Source organism: Sardina pilchardus, chromosome 3 (genome assembly GCF_963854185.1).
Source record: "Sardina pilchardus chromosome 3, fSarPil1.1, whole genome shotgun sequence".
Taxonomy (NCBI): Eukaryota; Metazoa; Chordata; class Actinopteri; order Clupeiformes; family Clupeidae; genus Sardina; species Sardina pilchardus.
Genome location: NC_084996.1, coordinates 5,905,257 through 5,928,559, shown reverse-complemented (window position 1 = coordinate 5,928,559; position 23,303 = coordinate 5,905,257). Strand labels below are relative to the sequence as shown.

Here is a 23,303-nt window from a genome sequence, read left to right as displayed (position 1 = left end):
GTATGTCGTTATTCTTTTTCCAGTAGCCTGGTTCCACACATTGAGGGGTTTACCACAATGTTTTTAAGGCCTGTGCCAATAACTAGCCTATAGGGGAAGTAAGGTAAGATGAATTATTTTTCTCTTTAGGTCTTCCTATAGCCATGGGAATATGACACAGGAATAATAGCCTATAATGCATACAACACAAGTTCGGGATGTGTGCCAATTGGAAACCTTAGCAGTGTGCATTAGCCTACTCAAATAGATCACAAAATATAGGCATAGGCCTACAATCCCTATTGCTCAAATGACCCCATGTTAGGGGTAAGTAGGCGAGAATGTTCTTTGTAGCCAATGACTTTTAACATGTCACATAGGCTATACTATATCTAGAAAATGATATTCCAAATGGCAAAAAAACTGCTCCATGTGAAGGTAAAAACTTCCCTATCTGTTTTACTTCTGTAATTGTGGTATGACAGCAGTAATGGTACACCTGACATATGAGTATAGTGTGAGTAATACTACATTGTTATGCAACACCCAGGTAAACATCGACGTATAGATGAACCAAAAGCTTGCTTTTTGTTAGTTAACTAATTTTTTACTGATTAACTCACACTTTTACACACTGCTGATAAAGATACATATATTAGTATAGGCTACTTTTGATGATGTGAGATCAATATGTGCATGATTTTATGTAGGCCAATACATTTGTAGGCCTATAGTCTACCACTGTATTCACATGATTCTTTCTTCCATAACCTGACAAAACTTGAGTGAGGCTGATTGCCCAGAAACCGGTGGTGTGTCACCTGTGACCTTACCCACTGGTTCATCTTATTCTTGAGTGACAATTACAACCCTAACTGTTCAAACAGCACCCTCAGGTGGACAAGGTTAGCTATTTATTATTGAAATGATTTAGTGTTGGCCTACTGCTATTTTGTGTTAGTTGCATCTACAGGACGCGAGAAGCATGGGTATTAAATTCCCAAGTAAAGTCACAATAGGCTATAACACCTAAACAGATAGGAAATAGGCTAGTTTTTTTCCTCCTTCATCTTGGTCACTTCAGAAGAAATATAGCCTATCACCATTTTGCAATCCCTGTCAGGTGACCAATATAGTCCAGGGTTAGATTTCTGATCGAATTCTACATAAGCCTTTTATTTCAGCCTTAAATCCAAAGGGGCTATTATACATGTTTATCACATGCTGCTTGCAGTCTATGATCCAACTACTATGAATGAGGGTAGTCCGCTCTCAGTGTTCTCAAACTCATTGGCCAAACTATACTGTCAATCACCTTTGTCCCCACCTTCTCATAATGCAGCATGGAGGAAAGAATGTAACAAAATGACGGTGTTCTAGCGACGCACCCTGTGTCTAACACAAAATAGACGTAGCAAACGAAGTCGATGCTACATTAAAAAGGTAGGTTGTGTGGCATTTTATAGGATTATTGTTAAATCTCTCTGTGGTCGCTGTGGCTGTTGTGACTTTCTCTGTAATAGTGACAGAAGAGCTATCACATTGCAGCACTAGACGAGACACGTTCGCCACGTTAGCTAACGTGATCTGTCTAGCTAACTTGCAGGTTAGCTAGCCAGCTAATTTCTTTCTGTGGAAACTTGGTTAGCCAATTATCGGATATTGACAATCGTTGGCGCATTGACAAACATGAACGACAATTCGGTAGCAATTAGATGCTTTGGATGAGTGTGATAGTTATATAATTGGGCTTTACAAGTGTATCCTGGAGTATTTTGTGTTTCCACAGGAGTTGTTTTCTGAGGCTAGCTAGCTAACGTTACCAAGCACACAAGCCAGCCCAGTAGACCATGGAGCTAACTGGGTTGGATAATGTTAGATAGGTTAATGTTAGTACACCTACTGACATTTGCAACATTGGGTGTAACTTATCTAGCCAGCTAGCACCTGTCTTTGTTGTCGCCACAATAATGAGCCGCCATCATTAAATCGGTGTTCAATTTTGTAAACATTCAATGGATCACCAACGTTAGCTATTCAAGTGAAGCAGCTAACCTTGCAAATCAGAAGACATTACCGCGTGGACAGCAGAAGCCCATTTCTCTCTGGTTTCCTCAGCTGGAGCGATTTTGAGAGTAAACTGGCTACTTTAAATGTAGTTATTTGACAACAATATGTTGACTTGTGTTACTCTCACGTTCGTTGAATTAACGTTGGTTATTTTTAAGCGCAACATCACCTGGCGTGTTTAAAAGGTAACGTGGGTTAACGCTATTTTCAGATTATTTTCAGATCAGGTAGAGAAATAGGGGAGCCTCAAGAAATGTTGACATGTATTATAATAATAGTCTGGGATATATGTCCATTGTCATCGTTGCTACATACATAACGACGATTTCTTACTTTTATATGATCCTAACGTTAGCTGGCTAGCATGCACATCTAACTTGACGTGTTTGCACGTAGGATGGTATAACCAGTGAAGCAAAATATATATATATTTTTTTTTACTGTTTAGGAGTAATTTAGTTTTCAGCTTATTTCTCGTTTATAAAGACTGACTTGAATTGGGTATGATGTAGCCAGCTGTCTAGGAGAAATCGCCCGAATCTGATGGCTGAATCAGTATCCGCTTTGTCGACACGTGTTACTCAAATGCATTGTACATCTGTCATAGGATGCCTGGTTGTGGGAAAACTGGATGGCAACAAATTCAAACAACTTGCTAGTTAACGTTATAGCCAAACTGTTCACGGAATAAAACCTGTGTGTCTGGTTCAATAATTTTCACCGTTAGCTTGTGCGTGTCCACGATGATAGATTAGTGCCGTCGTAGAAGTGGTGCTGTGTGCATGGGAAAACAGGACAAGGACTAGTAATGTACTGAATGTGAAGCGCGGTCTCTCTGGTAGGATGTGTTAAAAGAAAACCATACCCGAACTGTGTAATTGGGTACCCTTTAGTGACAACTGAATTCGTTTTAGGTATTTATTTTTAACGAAATGAGTGAATGCTGCTGATGATATACAAAAAAACTCTGCGCTTTGCCCACAGTGCCTGGTGTGATTACATAATCCACAGTCCTTGAAGTGGTAATGCTATTGTAACCCCTTAATGTCTGAAATGTTTTTATTCGGTGATAATTTGAAGATGCTCGTGGTATATTGAAGCCCTTTGCTATTGAACGTCTGTGCAAATGTAGCCTACGTGAATAAAAAGAGAGCGGGTGTATGCTGAGAGCCCTGAGTTACAGAAATTGAGGTGTGCGTTTGTGTGCCATGAACGGTGTGTTTAACAGCATAGGCAGAAACTGAATGAAGAAAGCCGTTTCAGTGATCTCTGCTGCTCCTCCCACTAGTGCTGACATCACTGCACTCTAGTGTGTGTGTGTGTGTGTGTGTGTGTGTGAGAGAGGGAGAAAGAGAGGGAGAGTGTGTGTGGAAGGGCAAGGTGTCCTTGTGTTTGATGCATGTGTAGCCCTCGTTGTGCTCCTCTGTATGTGTATGTGAATCCATTTTCCTGCAGAATGAGGAAGACTTCATGTGGGAGAGGGACTGATAAAGAGAGGTCTTGTATTTGTGTGTTTGTCTCGGACAGCTTTAATGGACTTGTCACCAAACACGCTGGTTGTGTCACTGCTTCTATGTGTGTCAGGACGAAGATTATAGCCACGTTTAAAAAAGATGACTGTTAGGATTGTGTGTGTGTGTGTGTGTGTGTGTGTGTGTGTGTGTGTGTGTGTGTGTGTGTGTGTGTGTGTGTGTGTGTGTGTGTGTGTGTGTGTGTGTGTGTGTGTGTGTGTGTGTGTGTGTGTGTGTGTGTGTGTGTGTGTGTGTGTGTGTGTGTGTGTGTGTGTGTGTGTGTGTGTGTGTGTGTGTGGAGAGCTGCAGTGGGAAAGGTGAATGCAGCGACTGACATCACAAGTGAAGCACCACCCCCCACCAGACCTACACATTCATGCTCAGAAACGCATGCTGGGTGCTGCCTCATCTGTTTTACATAATTGCAGGAGGCTTGCCAAGCTCATCTGCTATACACATGAATAGCCTGCATGTACCCATAGTGCTGTGAAACAGCGGTTGTTCTGTAGTCAGTGATGGACAGGCGGCAGGGGCCTGCTGCAGAAGCTCGTCTGACGTTGTGTGTGTGCCAGTGATCTGGTGAGCCTGTGCTGTTGTCATGGAGCCACAGATGTCGCACAGTTTGTTGTCGGATTAGAGATGGTGACATGTCGTCCTTTGACTTTAGTGAATTTTGTTGTCAGCAGTGTGTATGAACACAGCTTGTCTGAGGAAAAGTGTTAATTTCACTGAGTGTCAAAAAAAAACCTACATTTATATTGACCAACTTCGATTAACTATAATTCATACACCAATAACACCATAGAGTCCAATCTAGCACGGTCTTACAAAGTGTCGGCCTATGGTAGCCTGGCTCCATGTGCTTATTTTTCCCAGCCAGTATTTTGCTGGGATTTTTTGGTGTCTGGAAAGCCTCTTCACAAGATGAATTGCTTTGCCATTCTGTAAGGCAGACCAATCAGTGACTCATGACACAACGTGGGCAGTTAAATCTACTCATCAACAAAGACGCTTGTTTCTTTACGGGCAATAAGTTACAGCTCACTTGCTTCTGGAAAAAGCCTGTATATCATTTTGCACCATTGCTGGAAAACTAGAATCTCTTTTATGGCGTCATTGGAATTGAGTTGTAGTGGTGGTGTATTTCAGGCTGGGTGAACCCTGCCTGACCTGCCGGCGAATTTGGATTTTGCCCGGCAGCTCCGGCTTGAAACCTGCACATCTATCTCCCCTGCTTCCTGTCCACAACCTTTGGGTCCAATCACAAACTTGCTTATCCAGAAGACGCGCCCGTATCGTTTGGCTGATTGGTTGAACGACTATCCAAGCATACAGTCATTTGAGCTATGCCCATTGTACAGAGCTGTGCTCTTGTACAGTAGAAATAAAGCACAGACTCCCCAGACTAATGTTCAATCCTAAAAGATTGAGCTTAGTATGGTGATAGCCAGAATAGGTGTATTTTGCAGTGGCTCTGAAATGAAAGCCTAATGGTTTGTATGTTGTGTTATTATTTACCTTGTCTGAATGAATGTGTGTTTGTGTGTCCTCTTATGTGTGTGTGGACAGTGATGCACCATGCCCATAGTGGATAAACTGAAAGAGGCCCTGAAACCGGGCCGCAAGGACTCCGCGGACGAGGGCGACCTCAACAAGCTGCTGGCCTCCTCCGCCAAGAAGGTCCTCCTGCAGAAGATCGAGTTTGAGCCCGCCAGCAAGGGCTTCAGCTACCAACTCGAGGCCCTCAAGAGCAAATACGTCATCTTGAACCCGCGCAGTGACACTGCCACGCCACAGAGGGCGTCGGAGAGCGGCCAGATCAAGCGGCAGGGTAGGTCCAGCCAGGGAGAACCCGGAATTTAACACCCAATATGGCATATCTGTGCGTTAAATATAAGATGGGTCATTCCACGTCAATTCAACAGGGGCCCACACACTGAAGTCTAACCTTCACTAGCCTAAGTTAATAACCCTGGTTTAATTGCCATGGAATGACCCAAATATGATGGTAGTTTTATTCAATTGTACTTGTAAACAATAAGAGGCACAAATCCTTTTAAAAGTGCAGTCAGTGATTGTACACAATTTCAAGCCCATAACATTTTTTTGTCACATTCAGCAATCATTTCTTCGCAATCCGAGTACGATGTTAAAACAACCCGGTCTCTGTAGCCAGGTGTTTCATCTGGTCCTTGGTTAAAATATAATGTACATTGTTTTGGACAAAGGCGTTGTGCTCTCGCGAGAACTCTGGAGTTCCAGGGTGCAAGAGTGCAAATTAATTTAAATGTAAACATAAACGCAACTTCCTGTGCCATCGCTGACTGAACTTTTCTTATGAATCTGAACAAAGTTATATATGTTTGGAGTAGGGTTTAGCAGTAGGGTTCAGGTGGAGTTGAGGATGGTTGTTTGACCCGGGACTATCTGCTTCATCCTCAGGTGGTGACGTTGGAGTAGGTGGACAAGGCGATGGCATTCCTGCCCCCCAGAAGCATCTGTTCCCAGGCAGCCGTCTCTCTCTGCGCTGGGAGCGGGTGTATCGTGTAGGGGCGGGGCTTCATAACCTAGGCAACACATGCTTCCTGAACTCCACGGTGCAGTGTTTGACGTACACGCCTCCCCTCGCCAACTACCTGCTCTCCAAGGAGCACAGCCGATCATGTGAGTGTGTGTGTATGCCCGTGCATGTGTGTTTGTTCATTTTAACCCAAGCATCATGGAAGTTAATAAATTGGTTGAACTAGCATACAGTTTGTGTGTGGGGCTAAATACATTTCTAAACACATTTTTTTTCTTCTTATGCATGTTCTCCAGGTCACCAGTCAGGCTTCTGTATGATCTGTATCATGCAGAATCATCTCATCCAGGCCTTCGCCAACACGGGCAACGCCATCAAACCCGTCTCCTTCATCAGGGACCTCAAGAGTAAGAGACACTCTCTGTGTCGCTCCCTCGCTCCCTGTCCTGTGCATCCCTTAATGCCTGTTGGCTCTGTAGGACGACAGGTGAACGCAGCAAAAATTAGCTTGTCCTGTTCCTGTCGCCTCAGGGGACCGTATGTCTCACCTTGATTATGCTCTCTTATTACCTGCCCCCTCCTTTCATCTCTCTCTCTCTCTCTCTCTCTCTCTCTCTCTCTCTCTCTGTCTCTACCTCTCTCTCTCGCTCGCTCTCTGTCTCTGTCTCGCTGTGTCTCTGTTTCTCCCATATGTTGTCCCCTATACTCCATTAGTCACAACACAGGGAGAGGCTTTTTTTCCAGCTCTCATACTCTTCTTTGGGTATAGTGGCTCACTGTGTTTGTGTGTTTCTTTCCAGAGATCGCCCGCCATTTTCGCTTCGGGAGTCAGGAAGATGCCCACGAATTCCTGCGCTACACAATTGATGCCATGCAGAAGGCGTGCCTCAACGGCTACCCAAAGTAAGCAGTTCTGCGTGTGTGTGTTTGCATAAGGACAATAAACTACATTTGAAACAATGATTTTTTATTATTCTAGATCTGCATTATGACCGTTACCACTGTAGAACTCAACATTTCTCTCTGATAACCTGATAACCAAAATGAATTTGCGTTTGTGTCCTCAGGTTGGATAGGCAGACTCAAGCCACCACCCTCGTCCATCAGATCTTTGGGGGTTACCTCAGGTCGCGAGGTAGCGCAACTTTAAGTCTGTTCATGTTATTACGACTCCAGTTATAGATGACCATTCTAAAACTGACAGTTCCCGTCCTTATTATTATGATTATGATTGGCTGAATTGTGTTTCGATGCCAGTGTAAAGCCCAACACACACATACACCTCGACCGCATTTCGTTCTTTAGTAATGCGCTAACACACCTTACACAAAGTTAGAGTAGCTGCGTCTCCATGTTGCATGGCAACCGAACTGAATGTTAGAGGAAATATATTTCTGGGGGGGAAGAATGATTATCTATGAATACATCATTACATTTTTTGTTGCTGTGCCTTCGTTTCATGAAATCTTGCCGATTAGACGTAGTAACAGTTTTAGAAAAGCAATAAGCCACTCGAGTCCGTCGTTTGCACTTACACCTACAGTAACAACGCCCCTCAACTAAAATCAGTGCAAACGACGACCTCTCGGGGCTTATAGCTTAACTATCCTACTCTTAATTTCATAGCACTGGATGTTGGTCTGCTCATTTAGATACAAAGCTGTATGTCTGGTTATAATAAGGTGATGTCAGACTGAGACATAAATTAATCTTGTTTTACTCTTGTTGCAGTGAAATGTTCGATTTGCAAAAGTGTGTCGGACACTTACGACCCATACCTTGATATCGCCGTGGAGATCCGAGTAAGTGCCAAATGGTCCTCTCAAGGTATAAATGGCAAAACACTAAACGCATAGATATTCAGCCATTACGTTTAGTTTAAGTGTGTGTGAGTTTGTATGTGTGTGTTTGTGCACATGCTTCATCATCGTTGTTGCGTAGATGTCTTAATCGTTAACTCTCTGTGTTGTGCAGCAGGCGGCGAACATCGTGCGAGCTCTGGAGCTATTCGTGAAGCCAGACGTTCTAAGCGGGGAGAACGCCTACATGTGTGCCAAGTAGGTTGAGGCAAGACATCCACGAGACTGTCATTCGCTGAAGCTGTCAACATTCAGCTTTTTTATCTTTGACCTTCAGAAATGGCATTGTCTTTCAGAAGCACACTCTAAACACCATGGTATAGACAAACACGAGTACAGAGTGCAGTGATGGAGAGTCACGTGTGGCTTGGTCTGACTTGTATTCGTTCAGGTGCAAGAAGAAGGTTCCGGCAACAAAGCGCTTCACTATCCACCGGACGTCCAATGTCCTGACGCTGTCGCTCAAGAGGTTTGCCAACTTCAGCGGTGGGAAAATCACCAAGGTAAGACACGCTTCTTAGGAGTTAACGTTTCACTTGCTCTGTCGCAATGTCGCAAAAATACAATATGAAATACCCTCAACCTTTTCTCCTGTCCTGCACACAGGATGTTGGTTACCCAGAGTTCCTGAACATCCGGCCGTATATGTCCCAAAGCACGGGGGACCCAGTAATGTATGGCCTCTATGCTGTCCTAGTGCATTCTGGGTACAGCTGCCATGCTGGCCATTATTACTGCTATGTCAAGGTGAGACATCTACAGACTGCCCTATCTAGAGTAATACATTGTGTCCCAAAACAGTGTATTGTGTTCTAATTGTTGTTGTGTCAGATTTTTAAAAATGTATTTATATATTTTATTTTAGGCAAGTAATGGGCAGTGGTATCAGATGAACGACTCAATGGTTCATTCCAGCAACATCAAGGTGGTCCTGAACCAGCAAGCCTATGTGCTCTTCTATCTGAGGTGTGTGATTCCTTTCAACTGGACATTTGCTTTGATTGTGTGTGTGTGTGTGTGTGTGTGTGTGTGCGCGCATGATTTCTCTGCTAACTCTTGCTCTATTCGTGCCCCCACAGGATTCCAGAGAGCAAGAAGAATGCTGACGGCCCCAAGCAAAGCATAGGGCAATCTGGGAAGAGCGGCATGACTTCGGATCTGAAAAAGAATCTTAACGGCCCGCTCTCTTCGCCGCAGATCTCCAAGGTAACGCCCAACTGCCGCTGCTAGCCACCCAAACACTCCGTAAAGGGCCCCATATGGCGGGGCCGGAGGGCATGATTGGTGCATCAATACATTGTGACACTTGTGTGAAAGATCCTGCACTGAGTGATGAATGAGTCAGCCTTTCGTGTTACATGTTTGGTATTTAGGACAGCAGCTGAATTATCGTGTTGGTCTGACTGAAGGGGGATAATTTGTTTTCAAAAGGGCATTTTGTAGGCCACAAATGAAAGCAGCGGTTTAAACAAACAATTTAAAGGGGAAAAAAAAAATAAGCATAAGTATAAAGCATAAAGCATAAGATGTGTTATGATCATGTTCATCTGGAATCATTTTATAATCCAGTCGGTCATTAAACTTTGAATTGTAACAAAATTGTGAGGCCAGTGAATCTCTGAGACGGACATTCAGGACGAAAAAGGTCCCTTTACATGTTTCTCATTCGCAGCTTGCTGTGGGGAAGCTTTTCTGCTCTAGTCATTGTATCATACTCAGGCCATTTCTTGGGAAACCAAAATGATTATCTGGATGTTTGTTGCACAAATCAAATTTTGTCGATGAGCACTCCTAATTCATTTTTGCCTCTTGCAGTCCTAAGTGCACTGAAACATTAGTGTTTAGCGTTGTCATTAACAAAATGTCGATATCCTCTGTGTGTGTGTGTGTGTGTGTGTGTGTGTGCAGAAGCTGGATGCTGCTCATCTGAGGAAGATCCAGTCTGTGGACAGCGGCCTCGGCGTGAGCGTGGCCAGGAGCACCTGCAACCTCCACTCGCCCAAACTGACCAACGGCTCGTCCTCCAACAACACGTCTGCGTCGCAAGCCCCGGCCAGGGGCCCCACCGTCATCGAGGAGCCCTTCAAGAAGCTGAAGAAGCCGCTCCCTCAGCCGCGGCCTGCCGGTCAGACCACCAACGGCGTGTCCAAAGGCGAGAGCGAGAGGCGGGCCGACCGAAGCCTGGCCCAGTCTACCTCACTCAAGTCCCTCTCTGACTCGGACACCTCTGAATCGAAGGTAATCTAACACGCGCGAATAATGTAGAAAAAACAAAGCTGGAGCCGCACACTGTGCTCCACGTTTAACTGTTTTTTAGAGTCAAGTAACGTAAACGTTTCGGTAACGTTTCGGGCCACTGCCCTTCTTCAGACTCGAGTTAAATTAAAATTATTAAAGGGACACTTCACCGATTAGCATTAAGCTTTGTATCTTTCCAAAACTAGTCATGTTTTTGAATGGTCGTGCATCATTCCCTCAGTTTGCCTTGAGATGGGAGAAATGCGGATTTCAATGTTGGACTTCCTGCTTTCAATGATGTAAAAATCATCATTTTACATCATTGAAAGCAGGAAGTCCTATTCATGGGTTTCATTGAAATCCGTATTTCTCCCATCTCAAGGCAAACTGAGAGAATGATGCACGACCATTCAAAAACATGACATATTTTCTAAAGATACAAAGCTTAATGCTAATCGGTGAAGTGGCCCTATAAAACACACACACAGGGCTCACATATAGCAGTGTTTGGGTACAACTAGTCATAGGACCATGCCTGCTCACACACCATGCCTACTCACTATTTGTGTATGGAGAGTTTTTGTCAGACTTGTTGTCGAAACACAAGGTATGCACAATATATACCCAGTTCTCTTCAGAGATCTGAACCATGCACATCATCATGCAAATCATCCATAGTTTGTCACACCACAGAAAAATTACGAATCTGAATGAAAAATAAACATTGGGTATATTGAATTGGATTTCAAAATCGTGAAAAAGTTACAGTACACTTTTTCACGATTCACGACACGTCAGATGCTGTGGGCAGGCTTATAAATTTGAATAGCCTGTTACAAAATTCTTTTGAGGTTATGCTATTAAGTCATTCACTCGTTTTGTTCAAGAGTGAAGGCAATCCAACTACCGGTTATAGTTGTATCCAACAATCGATTCCAAACCATGATCATTGTTGTTTAAAATTATGCTTTCATTGCTCTCCATCCAATTCATGTAGGCAACTAATAAAAAAAAAAATTCTCTTGATGTCAATTTTAAGACTTTCAATGAAAATCCTGTAGATGGCGCTGGCAAATCAAATAGAAATCCTCTATCCTCCCCTCAATTTTTCAACATATATCCACTTTTCATCAATCTTGTTTTGATGGAATATCCCCCTGGATTAACTGCTTGTTAACAGCTCTTTTGATGCCTCTCCTGTGTGTGTGTGTGTGTGTGTGTGTGTGTGTGTGTCTGTGTCCGTAGGACTCGGTTGGCACGCGCAGCGCCCCTCTTGGGGAAGTGGCGGCTCTGAACGGCACGGCGTCTCCGTCCCCCTCCAAGAGCGCTGACCGTCTGAAGCCCCCTGCCCTCAGCAGCCTGGCCTCGCTCCACAACACCATGAGTCCGCCGCCCGCCAAGCGCCTCGCCCTCTCCGCCAAGAAGGTGAGACCACCGGCCTGTGCGCGCGTGTGTGTGTGTTTTTTGTGTTTGCGTGTGTGTGTGTTTGCGTGTTATGTCTGTGTGTGTGTTTGCATGCGTGTGTGTGTCTCTGTATGTTATGTCTGTGTGCATGCGTGCGTGCGTGTCTGCGCGTTATGTCAGTGTGTGTGTGTGTGTGTGTGTGAGTGAGAGTATATGTGTGTTTGTGGATGGGGGGGATATCTGTGAAATGTGAGTGTGAATCTCTGTGAATATTATGTCATATGACGCCTTTTTATTTTTTCTTTACTCTTGTCTCTGCTACGTTGCCTCTGATTTAACCAACCATGTCAGCACTGTTTGTTAGACTTTCTTTGTCTCTTTTTATTTAAATTCTTTTCCTCTAACCATTTCTAATTCTTATCTGCCATACTTTCTTCTTTTTCATTTCTGTATTTTCCCTTCTGTTTTCCTTTCATTGTGTTGTGCTGTTGGTCCTCCCTCTTTTTTTTTTTTCCCATCCCCCCCTCCCGTTTTTGTCATGTTCATGGCTATTGTTTTCTTTTTTTCTTTAGACCACCAAGTTTTTATTTATGTCAATCACTGCAGGAAACCAATCACAGCCGGAGTCTGAGCACTGAGTCCCTGCCCTCGCCATCATCTCATCTCTCCTTTGACTCCGCCCATCCCGCTAAGTTCACTCAACTTCATGCACACACGTCTGGCCACAGCAACCAACAGCACAGGTAAAACACCTGCACACTCTTAATAAACCAACAGCACAGCTAAAACACCTACACACTCTTAATAAACCAACAGCACAGGTAAAACACCTACACACTCTTAATAAACCAACAGCACAGCTAAAACACCTACACACTCTTGATAAACCAACAGCACAGGTAAAACACCTACACACTCTTAATAAACCAACAGCACAGCTAAAACACCTACACACTCTTGATAAACCAACAGCACAGGTAAAACACCTGCACACTCTTAATAAACCAACAGCACAGCTAAAACACCTACACACTCTTAATAAACCAACAGCACAGGTAAAACACCTGCACACTCTTAATAAACCAACAGCACAGGTAAAACACCTGCACACTCTTAATAAACCAACAGCACAGCTAAAACACCTACACACTCTTGATAAACCAACAGCACAGGTAAAACACCTGCACACTTGATAAACCAACAGCACAGCTAAAACACCTGCACACTTGATAAACCAACAGCACAGCTAAAACACCTGCACACTCTTGATAAACCAACAGCACAGGTAAAACACCTACACACTCTTAGTAAACATGGTACAGTACCACCCTGCTAACAGCACAGGTAGAACACCACTCTTAGTAAACATGGTACCACCCTGATAAGTGCAGGTAAAACACCACTCTTAGTAAACCTGTCCCCACTCTTGATAACTGCACAGACTATGCAAATAAAATACGTTGGGTTCCACTATGCAAATGAAATATACACATATGTAAAATTGTCTGCTAAATGCCTTAAGATAAAACCTAAATGGCCATGTTGTGCTGACACTGTGTACGTCTGGGCTTGTGTGATTTGCTGTGTTTTGGTGTTGGGTGTGAGGGTACAATACGAGGCTGTTCTTTTTATTTCTCTGCAGATTTTCTCCCTCGTACTCACCTCTGAAGTCCTCACCGTTCTCCCCAAAGACCCCCACACACAGCCCATCTCCGAAACCCTCTCAGTCTGCCGCACACGCTCAGAGCCCCGCCAAGCTGCTGTTGCCGCCGTCGTTGTCGTCGTCGTCGTCGTCTGCGCCACTCGCCAGCCCGCTCCTCAAGAAGAAGAAGAAGAAGAAGAAGAAGCTCAAGCGCCGCCACTCGGAGACGGGCGAGCCGACCGCGGAGCCGGCCCAAGCGCCGCACGGAGCGACCAACGGCGCCGACGATGCCGCACGGGCCGCGGAGACGCAGGAGAGCCCGTCGGTGGAGAAGAAGCGCAAGAAGAAGAAGGCCAAGAGGAAGAGGCTGGAGGAGAGGAACGGAACGGCGGCCACGCCACAGCAGCAGCAGCAGCAGCAGCAGCAGCAGCAGCAGCAGCGAGGGCCGAGCTCACAGCCCCGTCCTCAGCCGGCCCAGGAGGAGGACTGGAGGCTAGGAGACAGCTGGAGCCTCGCGCCGGCGGCGCACACACACCCGCACACACACACACACACACACCCGCACACACCCCCGGCCCCCCACACGCCACAGTCACCCGCCGCACAGGCTCAGTACACGCGCATACAGACACACACACCCGACACACACGCGCACACTTCAGAGCAGTCGGAGAAGCAGAGGAAGAAGAAGAAAAAGAAGAAGAAGAAATTGCTGGATGGAACACAGGAGGAGGCAAACTGCCACACGCCATCCACCTTGGCCTCTGGCCCCCAAAGGTGAGTGTCTGACAGCGGGCAGGATTTAGCAGCAAGGTAGGCTGTTTTGGGTTTGCTCCAGTCAATTAGCCTCCTTCTTGTGTGAACCACTCAAGGTAGTTTTGGTACCCCTCAAAATAACCCTCTACTTATTTTGATAAAGTAGTTCATGCACAAACACAAGCCCTTTTTGGTTCGGTGAAGGAAAAAATGCTGGAATGGCCGTTTGTACCATCATGCTTTTGAGTAAAGATTGTTAAAGGTGGAGAATTATTTTTGTTTTCTCTACGCATGGACATTGGATAGTTTGTATCGGCATTTGAAGTTTGTGTCGTCTTGATGTTTAGTGTCCAGACGAATGCTGTTGGTGTGGAATCAGAAACCGTGGACTCCGCTGAGGTGAAGAGAAAAGGCAAGAAGAGGAAACGAAAGCTTGAGGAGGAGAACCAGAGGGAGGAAAGGAGCTCGCCAAAGGAGGCGGGGAAAGCCCTGGACTCGGAGGACAGCGCTCTCCCCAGACAAGCCGAGAAGACGACCAACCCTCCTGCCACAGGTAAAAACCTCACACACACTCCCCTCTCCGCTTAAAGCCCTCCTTGGTAGGATTATCTTTATCATTAGCTATATTTCCCCGCACATGGTTTTGTTTACAAGCTAGTGAAACGGTTAGCATAAGTTCAGCGGAATACTGTGGATGTTACAAGGTAGTTTCGTGTTTCTCACTTCTCTTACTGGAATGGTAAATTCTAATGTTGCAAGGTTGGTTTTTTTAATGTTGCAAGGTCACGATTTTCCCCTGGAAAAGATCATTTAATTATCCAGATGTTTATTGTTGTATTAAGCTGTATTCGTTTCCAAGTTCCCCTAAGCTGCACAGGCATTCTCTCAGCCAATCATGACAACTGAAGCACTCAGGCCTCAGTCAGTCTATAGATTCTATATGCAGTCCCACAGTGTTACATGATACAATAATTTCTTGGGTGCCCAAGACAGGATGGAGATACAATCTTAAACCGTCAGACATTCCGTCATGTTAAACCCCACTGTGAATATGGCCCTTTTAGGGGTGAACAACAAGTCACCACTGACCCTAAATCTTAACAAGCAAGAATGCCTTTTTAAAATGACCCAACCAGTGGGATTTATTAACATGATTAACATTCATTTGCAAAAGAGGAACAGGGACAGACAGTACTGGAAACACACAAGACAAGAAACGCATACAGTCGTAAAGTCAGTACCCAAAATAAGCAAGAGACATTTTAAGAATTTAAGAACTTTAAAAGTGTAGTGTTGTGAACAGATAGTGATGAGCACACACTCCTCTTGTTTTGGAAAAGACAGGATTAGCACCATAATCTGATGATAATGTGGAATATAAATAAACAGACAACAAAAGTCAATACAATAAACACCTGCACAGAGGGCAAACTAAAGTAGGTGGGCAAAGTAAAGTAAGTAAATAAGTATTGGTCTCCTTAGACAAACAACGTCTAGCTCTACCAACAGTATGCTCAGGTCAGTTAAAACTTTTCTCATCTGTTGTTCCTTGTTGGTGGAATGTGCTATCAGTTCCTACTAGAGCAGGGACATCCCACTCCATCTTCAAAAAACTCCTGGAGACCCAGCTCTTCAGAGAATATCTCCTCTTGTAGCACTATCAACAACTAGCCTTGCTTATTCTAGCACTTACCACCGGACTAGAACTGACACTTGACTGTATAAAAACATCACTCACGGATGCACTAACTTGCTATTGTACTCTACCTTTTAAATTGTTTTAGAATTGTTTTAATTTTTAAACTGTTTACCATTTTGTAAGGCGCTTTGAATTAAAACACGTCAGCGAAATGTAATATCATGGATGGCTTAAAAAAAATGTCAGCAAAATGTAATGTCATGGACCAGCCAAATTACCATCTGCATGCACTTGATGCCAGTGTAGTAGCATTGTGGTGAGCGTAATAGATGCTACCAGGCGCGTGTGAGTCGTTGATGATGACGTTGTGTGGTTGGCTCTCGTCTCAGCTGCTCCCGTGGTGGTGTGGGACAGTAAGGTCCAGGACGGCTACAAGCGCAACCACGCGCCCGCCGCGACGGAAGAGGAGCCTGGCGCCGGCCCCAAAGGCAGCTGGGACGGCAAACGCACCGGAGGGGTGGTGGAGGAGCTCCTGAAGAACTCCGGGGACACGGCCTACGGAGCACCAGGTCAGCCGACAGCCCACGCTGCCACACCCATCGATATTAGAAAGCTAGCTGCCGCTTTGTCCGTCGAGAGTGTCAAATTGCGTGTGACGTGCTGCTAGGCAACGCCTCCCATAACTCGCCTCTGAAACTAGCTTCAAACAACCCCGGGACCAAAACACGTCTACCTTTCACATTGCGAAATCCCCTGAACCCGCTATTTCTTAAACGCTAATGTATCGTTTCTAAATGTGAAAGGGGCTATTGTAAACACGGCCATATTGCTGGGGGCAAAACCTTCACGGTCCATGGGCAACACTTGCCGACATTCAGAGACACCTGTCTGATTTCCAATCAGCCACATGCTTCTCCATTGGCCTCCATTGATTGTTACCCCCACCAAGATGGCGTTGCTATTTGCATACGTTTTGGAGCCGAATGCGGTATCTAGCTTTCTAATATCTTTGGCCACGCCACCCACTGGGTTGGACCTTTTTTTCACAGCAGCCATTTTCGACATTAATTAAAAGTGGCAGGCTTGACTTTAATTAAGGTTCTAATTCGGCTTGACTTACATTGAGCAGAGACTTCTTTTACATAATTAATTAGTAACACCTGTGCGTGCTCTACTATTTCATGACAAAATGGATGCTGTGAGAAAGGTCTATTAACAGGGCTTAAAGTTCTAAGGCACTGTGCCTGATTCCAGGCAATTGAAGGTTGAAGGGGGGGGGGGATGGTCATGAGATGTACTGGCACCAAAAATCTGATATCTTCAGGCACAAATTTTATTTCTGTCTTTAAGCCCTGTATTCATCAGCCACCAAATAAATCATTCTCTTGTCACGTAATGTTCTTGCACTGATGGTAGTGTGTTTGTGTTCGTGCAGTCCTTAGTTGGGGTGGAGAAGTCTCTGTGATCAGTAAAGATGCCATTGAAGATGCCCAGGTTGCCAAGAATTCCGCAGTGATCGATGAGTGGGATGAGGAGTTTGACAGTGGGAAGGTAAGAAGGCACAATGGCCCACCGTAACACAAACATAGCACGAGCACGTACGGAATGCACACTAGGCATGCACCTGTTCAACTTTGGCAGTCCGAATAGCGATACCTGGACTGGACATGGACCGCAATGTTGGCTCTTCCACTAGGAAACGGTCTATCGGCTGACCTCATACTACATTCATGCATTATATTACATTATGTAGAGTAACCTACGGTTGTGTTTAATAGACTGGTTCCATATAGACCAGTCACATACACCAATCCAACCATCTTAGTCAGTATGAGGCTAATATTAGATGCATCCAAGTATTCAATCAGTATATCCAGCACACATGATGGACGCACACACACACACACACACACACACACACACACACACACACACACACACACACACATTTACTCACACACACACACACACACACACACACACACACACTCTGATGGTGGTGTCACTCCTACAGGTGAAGAAAATTAAGAAGTACAAAAAGGAGAAGAGGAAACACGGGAACGTGTTCCAGAAGATCCAGGACCATCGGAGCATGTGGTCAGTCACGCCCGGAGGGAAGAGGAGCAGACTGGGGTTCCGCCACTGAAGGTGAGGGGGCGCTCACGAGTCATAGGGGCAACCAGGGACCTCAGACAGAACTCAAAGGGCAGAAGGAAACTAGGGGAAGTATGTGGAGAGGCCCCACGGTTGTAAGGAGTTTCTAGTCTAGGATGGGAAGAGAGACTGTACATAGTCTAGGATGGGAAGAGGGACTGTACATAGTCTAGGGTGGGAAGAGAGACTGTACATTTGTGTGTATATCCGTTTTACTGTATGCATCTCTGCACCTTGACCATCTTTTGGGATAAAAGTTGTCTCTAGCTTTAAATGGGCTTTTCTGAGCTGAATGAAGTGTTCCCATTAGAATGGAATGCTAACATCAAATAGTGCAAATTTCACTGTTCATAGAAAACATGTTCGCCATGAAGGTTCGCCACTGTTTGTCGAGTTTGAACGCACCTTTACTCTGTCTATATGCTCCAAATGGGCTCACCTCCTCTCATAGCACTACTTACCACTAGTCTTGCTTATCCTACGGACACCTGCACTCATTGATGCAGTTACTACACGCATTGATGCCCTTATTGTAGTTGTTGTTTATTGTTGGTTAGTTTGTTGTTAGAATTGCTTTTAAAAGCCTAACATTTTTTTTACCATGTGGTAAGTCGCTTTGGTTAAAAAGCGTCAGCCAAATATAATGTAATGTCATCCGTTCCCCCCCCCACAGAGAGAAGCTGAGCCCAGAAGAATCTGTCTCTGCCGTGATGTCAGCCCTGTGGAAGGGAGCGTACAGAGAAAATCTGGATTGGACTCCCCGAGACCGTTATGGTACTGACCGCTGCAGGAGTGACCACTGAGAGGGACGTGTTCTCTCCTCTCCCTTTCTGCTGGGTCTGGGTCCAGATATTTAACTTAAAAAAAAGAAAGTGACCATACCAAGTCTGGCCGAACGATTTTAAAAGACAAGAGTTTGTTTGAGGTGGAGTGTATGGCTCTGTATGTAATGGTGTGTTTGTTGAGTCTCAAGACGCTTTGAATAGAGAGTTTTCCTGTTGCCCTTGAGTCTAACACACACACACACACACACACACACACACACACACACACACGCATACACACACGCACGCGCACACACACACACACACACACATGCACACACACACACACATTTGTGAGATGCCTCCAAAAATTAATTTCATAATTTCGGATGATGTTTTTGTAACATTGGCACTACATCTGTTTGTGTAGGTCAGTGGCCATACTTAACCCTGTAGACTTGCGATGGATGAACCCCCTTCATCCACTGCTGTCTGAAAGCATGTCTTACATCAGTTTCCCCCTCTCTGACTGCCTATCCACCTACTCATAGTGACCCCATCCATAGGAGAGCACTGAGGGAGCGGTCTGCCCCCACGGCTCAACTGGTGCCTGCAGACACGATTTTTAATTCTTTTTGTTTTATTCTTTTTTTTTTTTTTTTTTATGTATCGTTTTGTCATGTCCAAGCTGCTTGGTTGTGATCTGAATGAAATCATTCATGCCTTAGTCAAGAAAGTCAATAACAGTTAATGTGACCTTAACGGAACTGAACGCAAGTCAGACGACAATAGAACACTTTTACCTGTCATTTTTTTTCTGTCACTTGTCACATTTGGTCTCTCGAGTACCCGGAATGGCAACGTGTCTTGTTGGCGTCAACGAGTATATTAGCTCAGATTAGCTCGATTATGCCAGGGTGGAGTTTATGCATTCTTTTGCGATGCCACAGATGTTCGGATTCAGACTCATTCACGATGTTAGCATTGTATCGCCGGCTGTTTTGAGTGCGTGGGTGTGTGTCGGTGTGTGTGGAGGAGGGGGACCACTCCTAACCCTGACTTCACCGGAGTGAGTAATACAAGGACTGTGTTGTGTGTGTGTGTAAGGGATCACTTTGGCATCTGCCTCATATTTTGACTCTATGCAATTGTGCCAACAGTCCAACAGATCACCTTCCAGCGCCATCTGACCAGTCAGCCATGTTGTTCCCATCCACACAACAGAGCTCACCGCCTTTTCTCTCCCACACGGTCACGCACTCGCCGAACTGTCAGTCCGATGTAATTCACACACGTGTTCTTCATCAGATGTTTAATAGTAGTATATTTGGAGAAAAAAATAATAATTCTATTTACTTGACCACAGATGAAATATATCAGTATAAAAGTGATGATATTTAAAGAATAATCCCAGCTTTGCCTATGTAGATCACTGTACAGAACATCATGTGCTCCCCCCTGCCCCCCCCCCCCCCATCCCTCTGTAAATGCCTGTGAGCCCAAACACAGGGCTCCTCTGACCGTAGGAAATCCCACTGGCAGCACACAAATGAAAATCTTTGTATCTGGGAAGATTTTTAGACAGGATGTGTATGTGCGTGCGTGTGCGTGTGTGTGAGTGTTGTCTGGGACCTCTTCCTTCCCTCCCCCTGTAAATGTGTTAGATTGGATTTCTAGTGTTTGTAGGATTGTTTGTAAAAATGCAGCTGGGGTTGGTCAGCTGTGCAGGGAAAAAAAAAAACACACATACAGCAACACACAAACACACACACGCGTTCCGATCCCAATGGTTCATGTCATATCTGCATTGATGGTTCTGAAATTTGCACCGCCTTCCTGACCTAGCTTTAATGTTGGGTCTTGATGACTAGAATATATATGAACAAACAGGTGCAATAAAGTTGTGACTTTTGTGAAAGAATCTGTCCTTGTGTTATTAATAGCAGCTGCAGTAGTGTAGGAATGTACACACATCTGTATAATTTCGAAAGTAAGTAAGTAAGTAATATTTATTTATAAAGCACGTTTGCAACAGTTCACACTGACCAAAGTGCTGACAGGTGCTGGATATATGGGCACAAACGTAGTCAAAGGCAAAATATCCGCACACCGTCTTACTTGCTCCCGGTTTAATGGCAGAGTACAACGTTTCGACCACTCAGGTCTTCGTCAGGTAACTTGTATTATTAATCCCCTTTGTAGCTAGAGTAAACTTGAAGGGCAGGTAAACGGACTGGCTGTTTGGGTCGGGGTCCAACAACATTTTTCTCCTATTGGCTCCTCTGGCCTGCTCCTCTTATTTGTACTGGCCTCCATATCTCTGTTGGCCCCCGAAAAAGAAGTCACTTTCCCTATAAAACTGTTATTTGTATTGTATCGATTGTATTGAACCTACCCTCTTTTTAGTAGCCTAAGCATCAACCAGTTCGTATCACTAATGAACTGAAATGACTTGTGGCGGCAATGGGCAGAAAAACTTACACTGATTCAAACAGGGAAGTGACTGGCTAACCAACTGGTCTTGAGCTCTTTTACTTGTCCTATTGAACTCTTGTTTAGGGTTTAATTATCTCTTTCGGTTACACTTTACTTGAAGGTATCTACATAATGGTGACAGGACGCTGTCATGAATGTCTCATAAACAAGTCATAAACGTTTGACATAATGCTCCTGACAGGTTAGGGTTTGCGTGTCATTCAAATAAATTGTAGTAAAATTGTTGCCTCTCTTTCTAAATGGAAAACCAGTGAAATTGCTCCCCATTCTAAAATGTTTTCAATCTTTTATTTGTTACATCCCTTTTTGTCATCATATAGCACACAATCATAAGTTAAACAACATACACAGTTACTTGGTTGTCATAGCAACTCCTCTCTGTATCCATGAGTTGCTATCCAACACTGACAGCATGAAGCGGGCAACATCGCCCCTGGCAACAGCGTGGCGTCCAATAGGGAGCCCACTAGGGTTCGGGACAAAGTAGCCCTCGTGGGTCAGGAACTCCTTGGCTAGAAGGGCAAAAAAGTGACCATTCCATTAGAGTGAAGGCATCTAAAAATGATTCATGGTTAAGCTGATCATAGAAACCCACCTGTGGCCGGGGCATTCTGTAGACCTGGAGGACGCACGACTGTCCAGTTGATATTATGGACGCGCTTTAAAAAGTGCTCCATCTCATACATGTTGCTGAGCACACTCTGTATGGCCATCAGCAGGAAGAGCCTGAAAACGGCAGCAGTGCCCGACAACGACTTGGCTGCAAAGACAGGACATACAATGGGACATTCGTTAATGACATTGAGATCCTTAAACAACACCTCCTTGCCCTTCTAAAATTAAAAGTAGTTTGTTCCATGTTCTATGAAATCCACACAACCTCTGATGCATCTAATCAGACAAATAAGCTGCAGTATGTTAAGATTGTACAACAAAGTATATTGGGTACAATTATACAGACTTTTTAGAGGTAAATTACAATCATTTGCCAGGAAGCCAAGCACTTTAACATATTGAGCATATTTTATTGATATAAATAGGCCTACATAGAATGAATATCATGTGTCACTTACAGTCAGTATACCATGATGTCATTGTGATGAGGCGGTTCACTTCCACCTCCTGCATCGCGCGAACAACCGCTCGCATGGACGTAGTGTAGCCAGTGACCCCAAACAGGGGCGAGATGGGAAACCCCAGACAGGAGATGACTGCGTCATGACCTTGTAGAAGGGGCTTTAGACTGTCTTTTGAGAACACGTCTCCTTTTACTACCTACGAAAAGACAAAGCAAAGTAGTACGAAGGGACATTAACAAATGCAACAAAAAAATCTGATGATTTTGCCCAATATTAAACCGAACTGTGAGGTTATTTCCAGGTTAGAAAAAATGTGGTCAAATGTTAAACTATACATGTCAGCAAACATGTTTTAGTGTCATTGTGCCTTTTGGAAAAGCAGCAAACTCTCAGTAGGCCATATCCTACAAGGAAGCTGTAGTAAGAATATCTGATGTGAAATTTCAAGCCATGCCACATTCTGATTCATTTTCCCTGATTTCCATTTTTTGACTAGTGAACTACAACAAAGATGTATGTGTGAACTAAGCAAAAACACATTTTGATGCATCAAAATACATTCTGAATGATTGATTTCCATGGCATGGCCATCTTTGGAAAATAACTACTTAATTCATCTTTTCTGTAATGGCAGAGTTAACTCAAATATTTATATACACAAACAGAAATTTTAATACACACCAACAGACATTTTTACTAAATGATGTCCATCTTTGTAGAATATTATTGTGACATGTTTCATGCTCTGTAATGGCTCGCACAATGTGTTATAACCATAGCAGGTAGTTTACACACCCCTAGAATATCCTATGGAATGTCACATTGCATGCAGATAATAATAATAATAATAAAGTAATGAATCGACAGTCCTGTCTGTATAGTGATGTGAGCCAGTGCCACAAACCAATAATCATCAGTCATGCTAAACTGTCTCACCTTCAGCTTCTCATGACGAAGTACCAGTTTATCTGGGCTCCGCACCACGGCGGTGACACCGTAGCCTTTTTGGATAGCCTGCTTCACCAAATACTGCCCTGTCTGTCCACTGGCTCCAAGAACAGCTATCCTCATACTTGCAATACCGTTCCAAAATAACTGCAAGACTATTCTCTCGGTTCAATGTGCATAGGCATTTATTGACATGACAAGACTTATGAAATGAAATGCGTAAAATAGTTATGAAATGTCTTC

At 44.4% G+C, this 23,303-nt stretch overlaps 2 protein-coding genes across 3 annotated transcripts; one reads left to right on the top strand and one right to left on the bottom strand.

Moving 5' to 3' along the window:
• Positions 1-1,295: 1,295 nt before the first annotated feature.
• On the top strand, positions 1,296-20,452 carry usp36 (ubiquitin specific peptidase 36). Of its 2 annotated transcripts, none has more exons than XM_062531536.1 (21): positions 1,296-1,422; positions 5,130-5,391; positions 6,003-6,224; positions 6,378-6,488; positions 6,882-6,984; positions 7,149-7,216; positions 7,813-7,883; positions 8,059-8,138; positions 8,332-8,443; positions 8,547-8,687; positions 8,806-8,906; positions 9,020-9,146; positions 9,849-10,178; positions 11,424-11,603; positions 12,189-12,325; positions 13,225-14,001; positions 14,328-14,533; positions 16,009-16,188; positions 17,055-17,170; positions 17,634-17,767; positions 18,447-20,452. In XM_062531536.1, the coding sequence occupies exons 2-20, from the start codon at positions 5,139-5,141 to the stop codon at positions 17,763-17,765; spliced, it is 3,447 nt and encodes a 1,148-aa protein (XP_062387520.1). In that variant the 5' UTR covers positions 1,296-1,422; positions 5,130-5,138; the 3' UTR covers positions 17,766-17,767; positions 18,447-20,452. The 2 variants fall into 2 exon arrangements, with proteins under 2 accessions (XP_062387520.1, XP_062387519.1); XM_062531535.1 differs by having other exon boundaries at positions 8,056-8,138.
• An 862-nt stretch (positions 20,453-21,314) lies between these two features.
• Positions 21,315-23,303, bottom strand: LOC134076047 (flavin reductase (NADPH)-like). The gene is made up of 4 exons (XM_062531054.1): positions 23,049-23,303; positions 22,107-22,308; positions 21,629-21,793; positions 21,315-21,545 (listed from the first exon to the last, which is right to left on the bottom strand). Exons 1-4 carry the CDS (start codon positions 23,181-23,183, stop codon positions 21,385-21,387), a joined length of 663 nt encoding a protein of 220 aa, XP_062387038.1. The 5' UTR covers positions 23,184-23,303; the 3' UTR covers positions 21,315-21,384.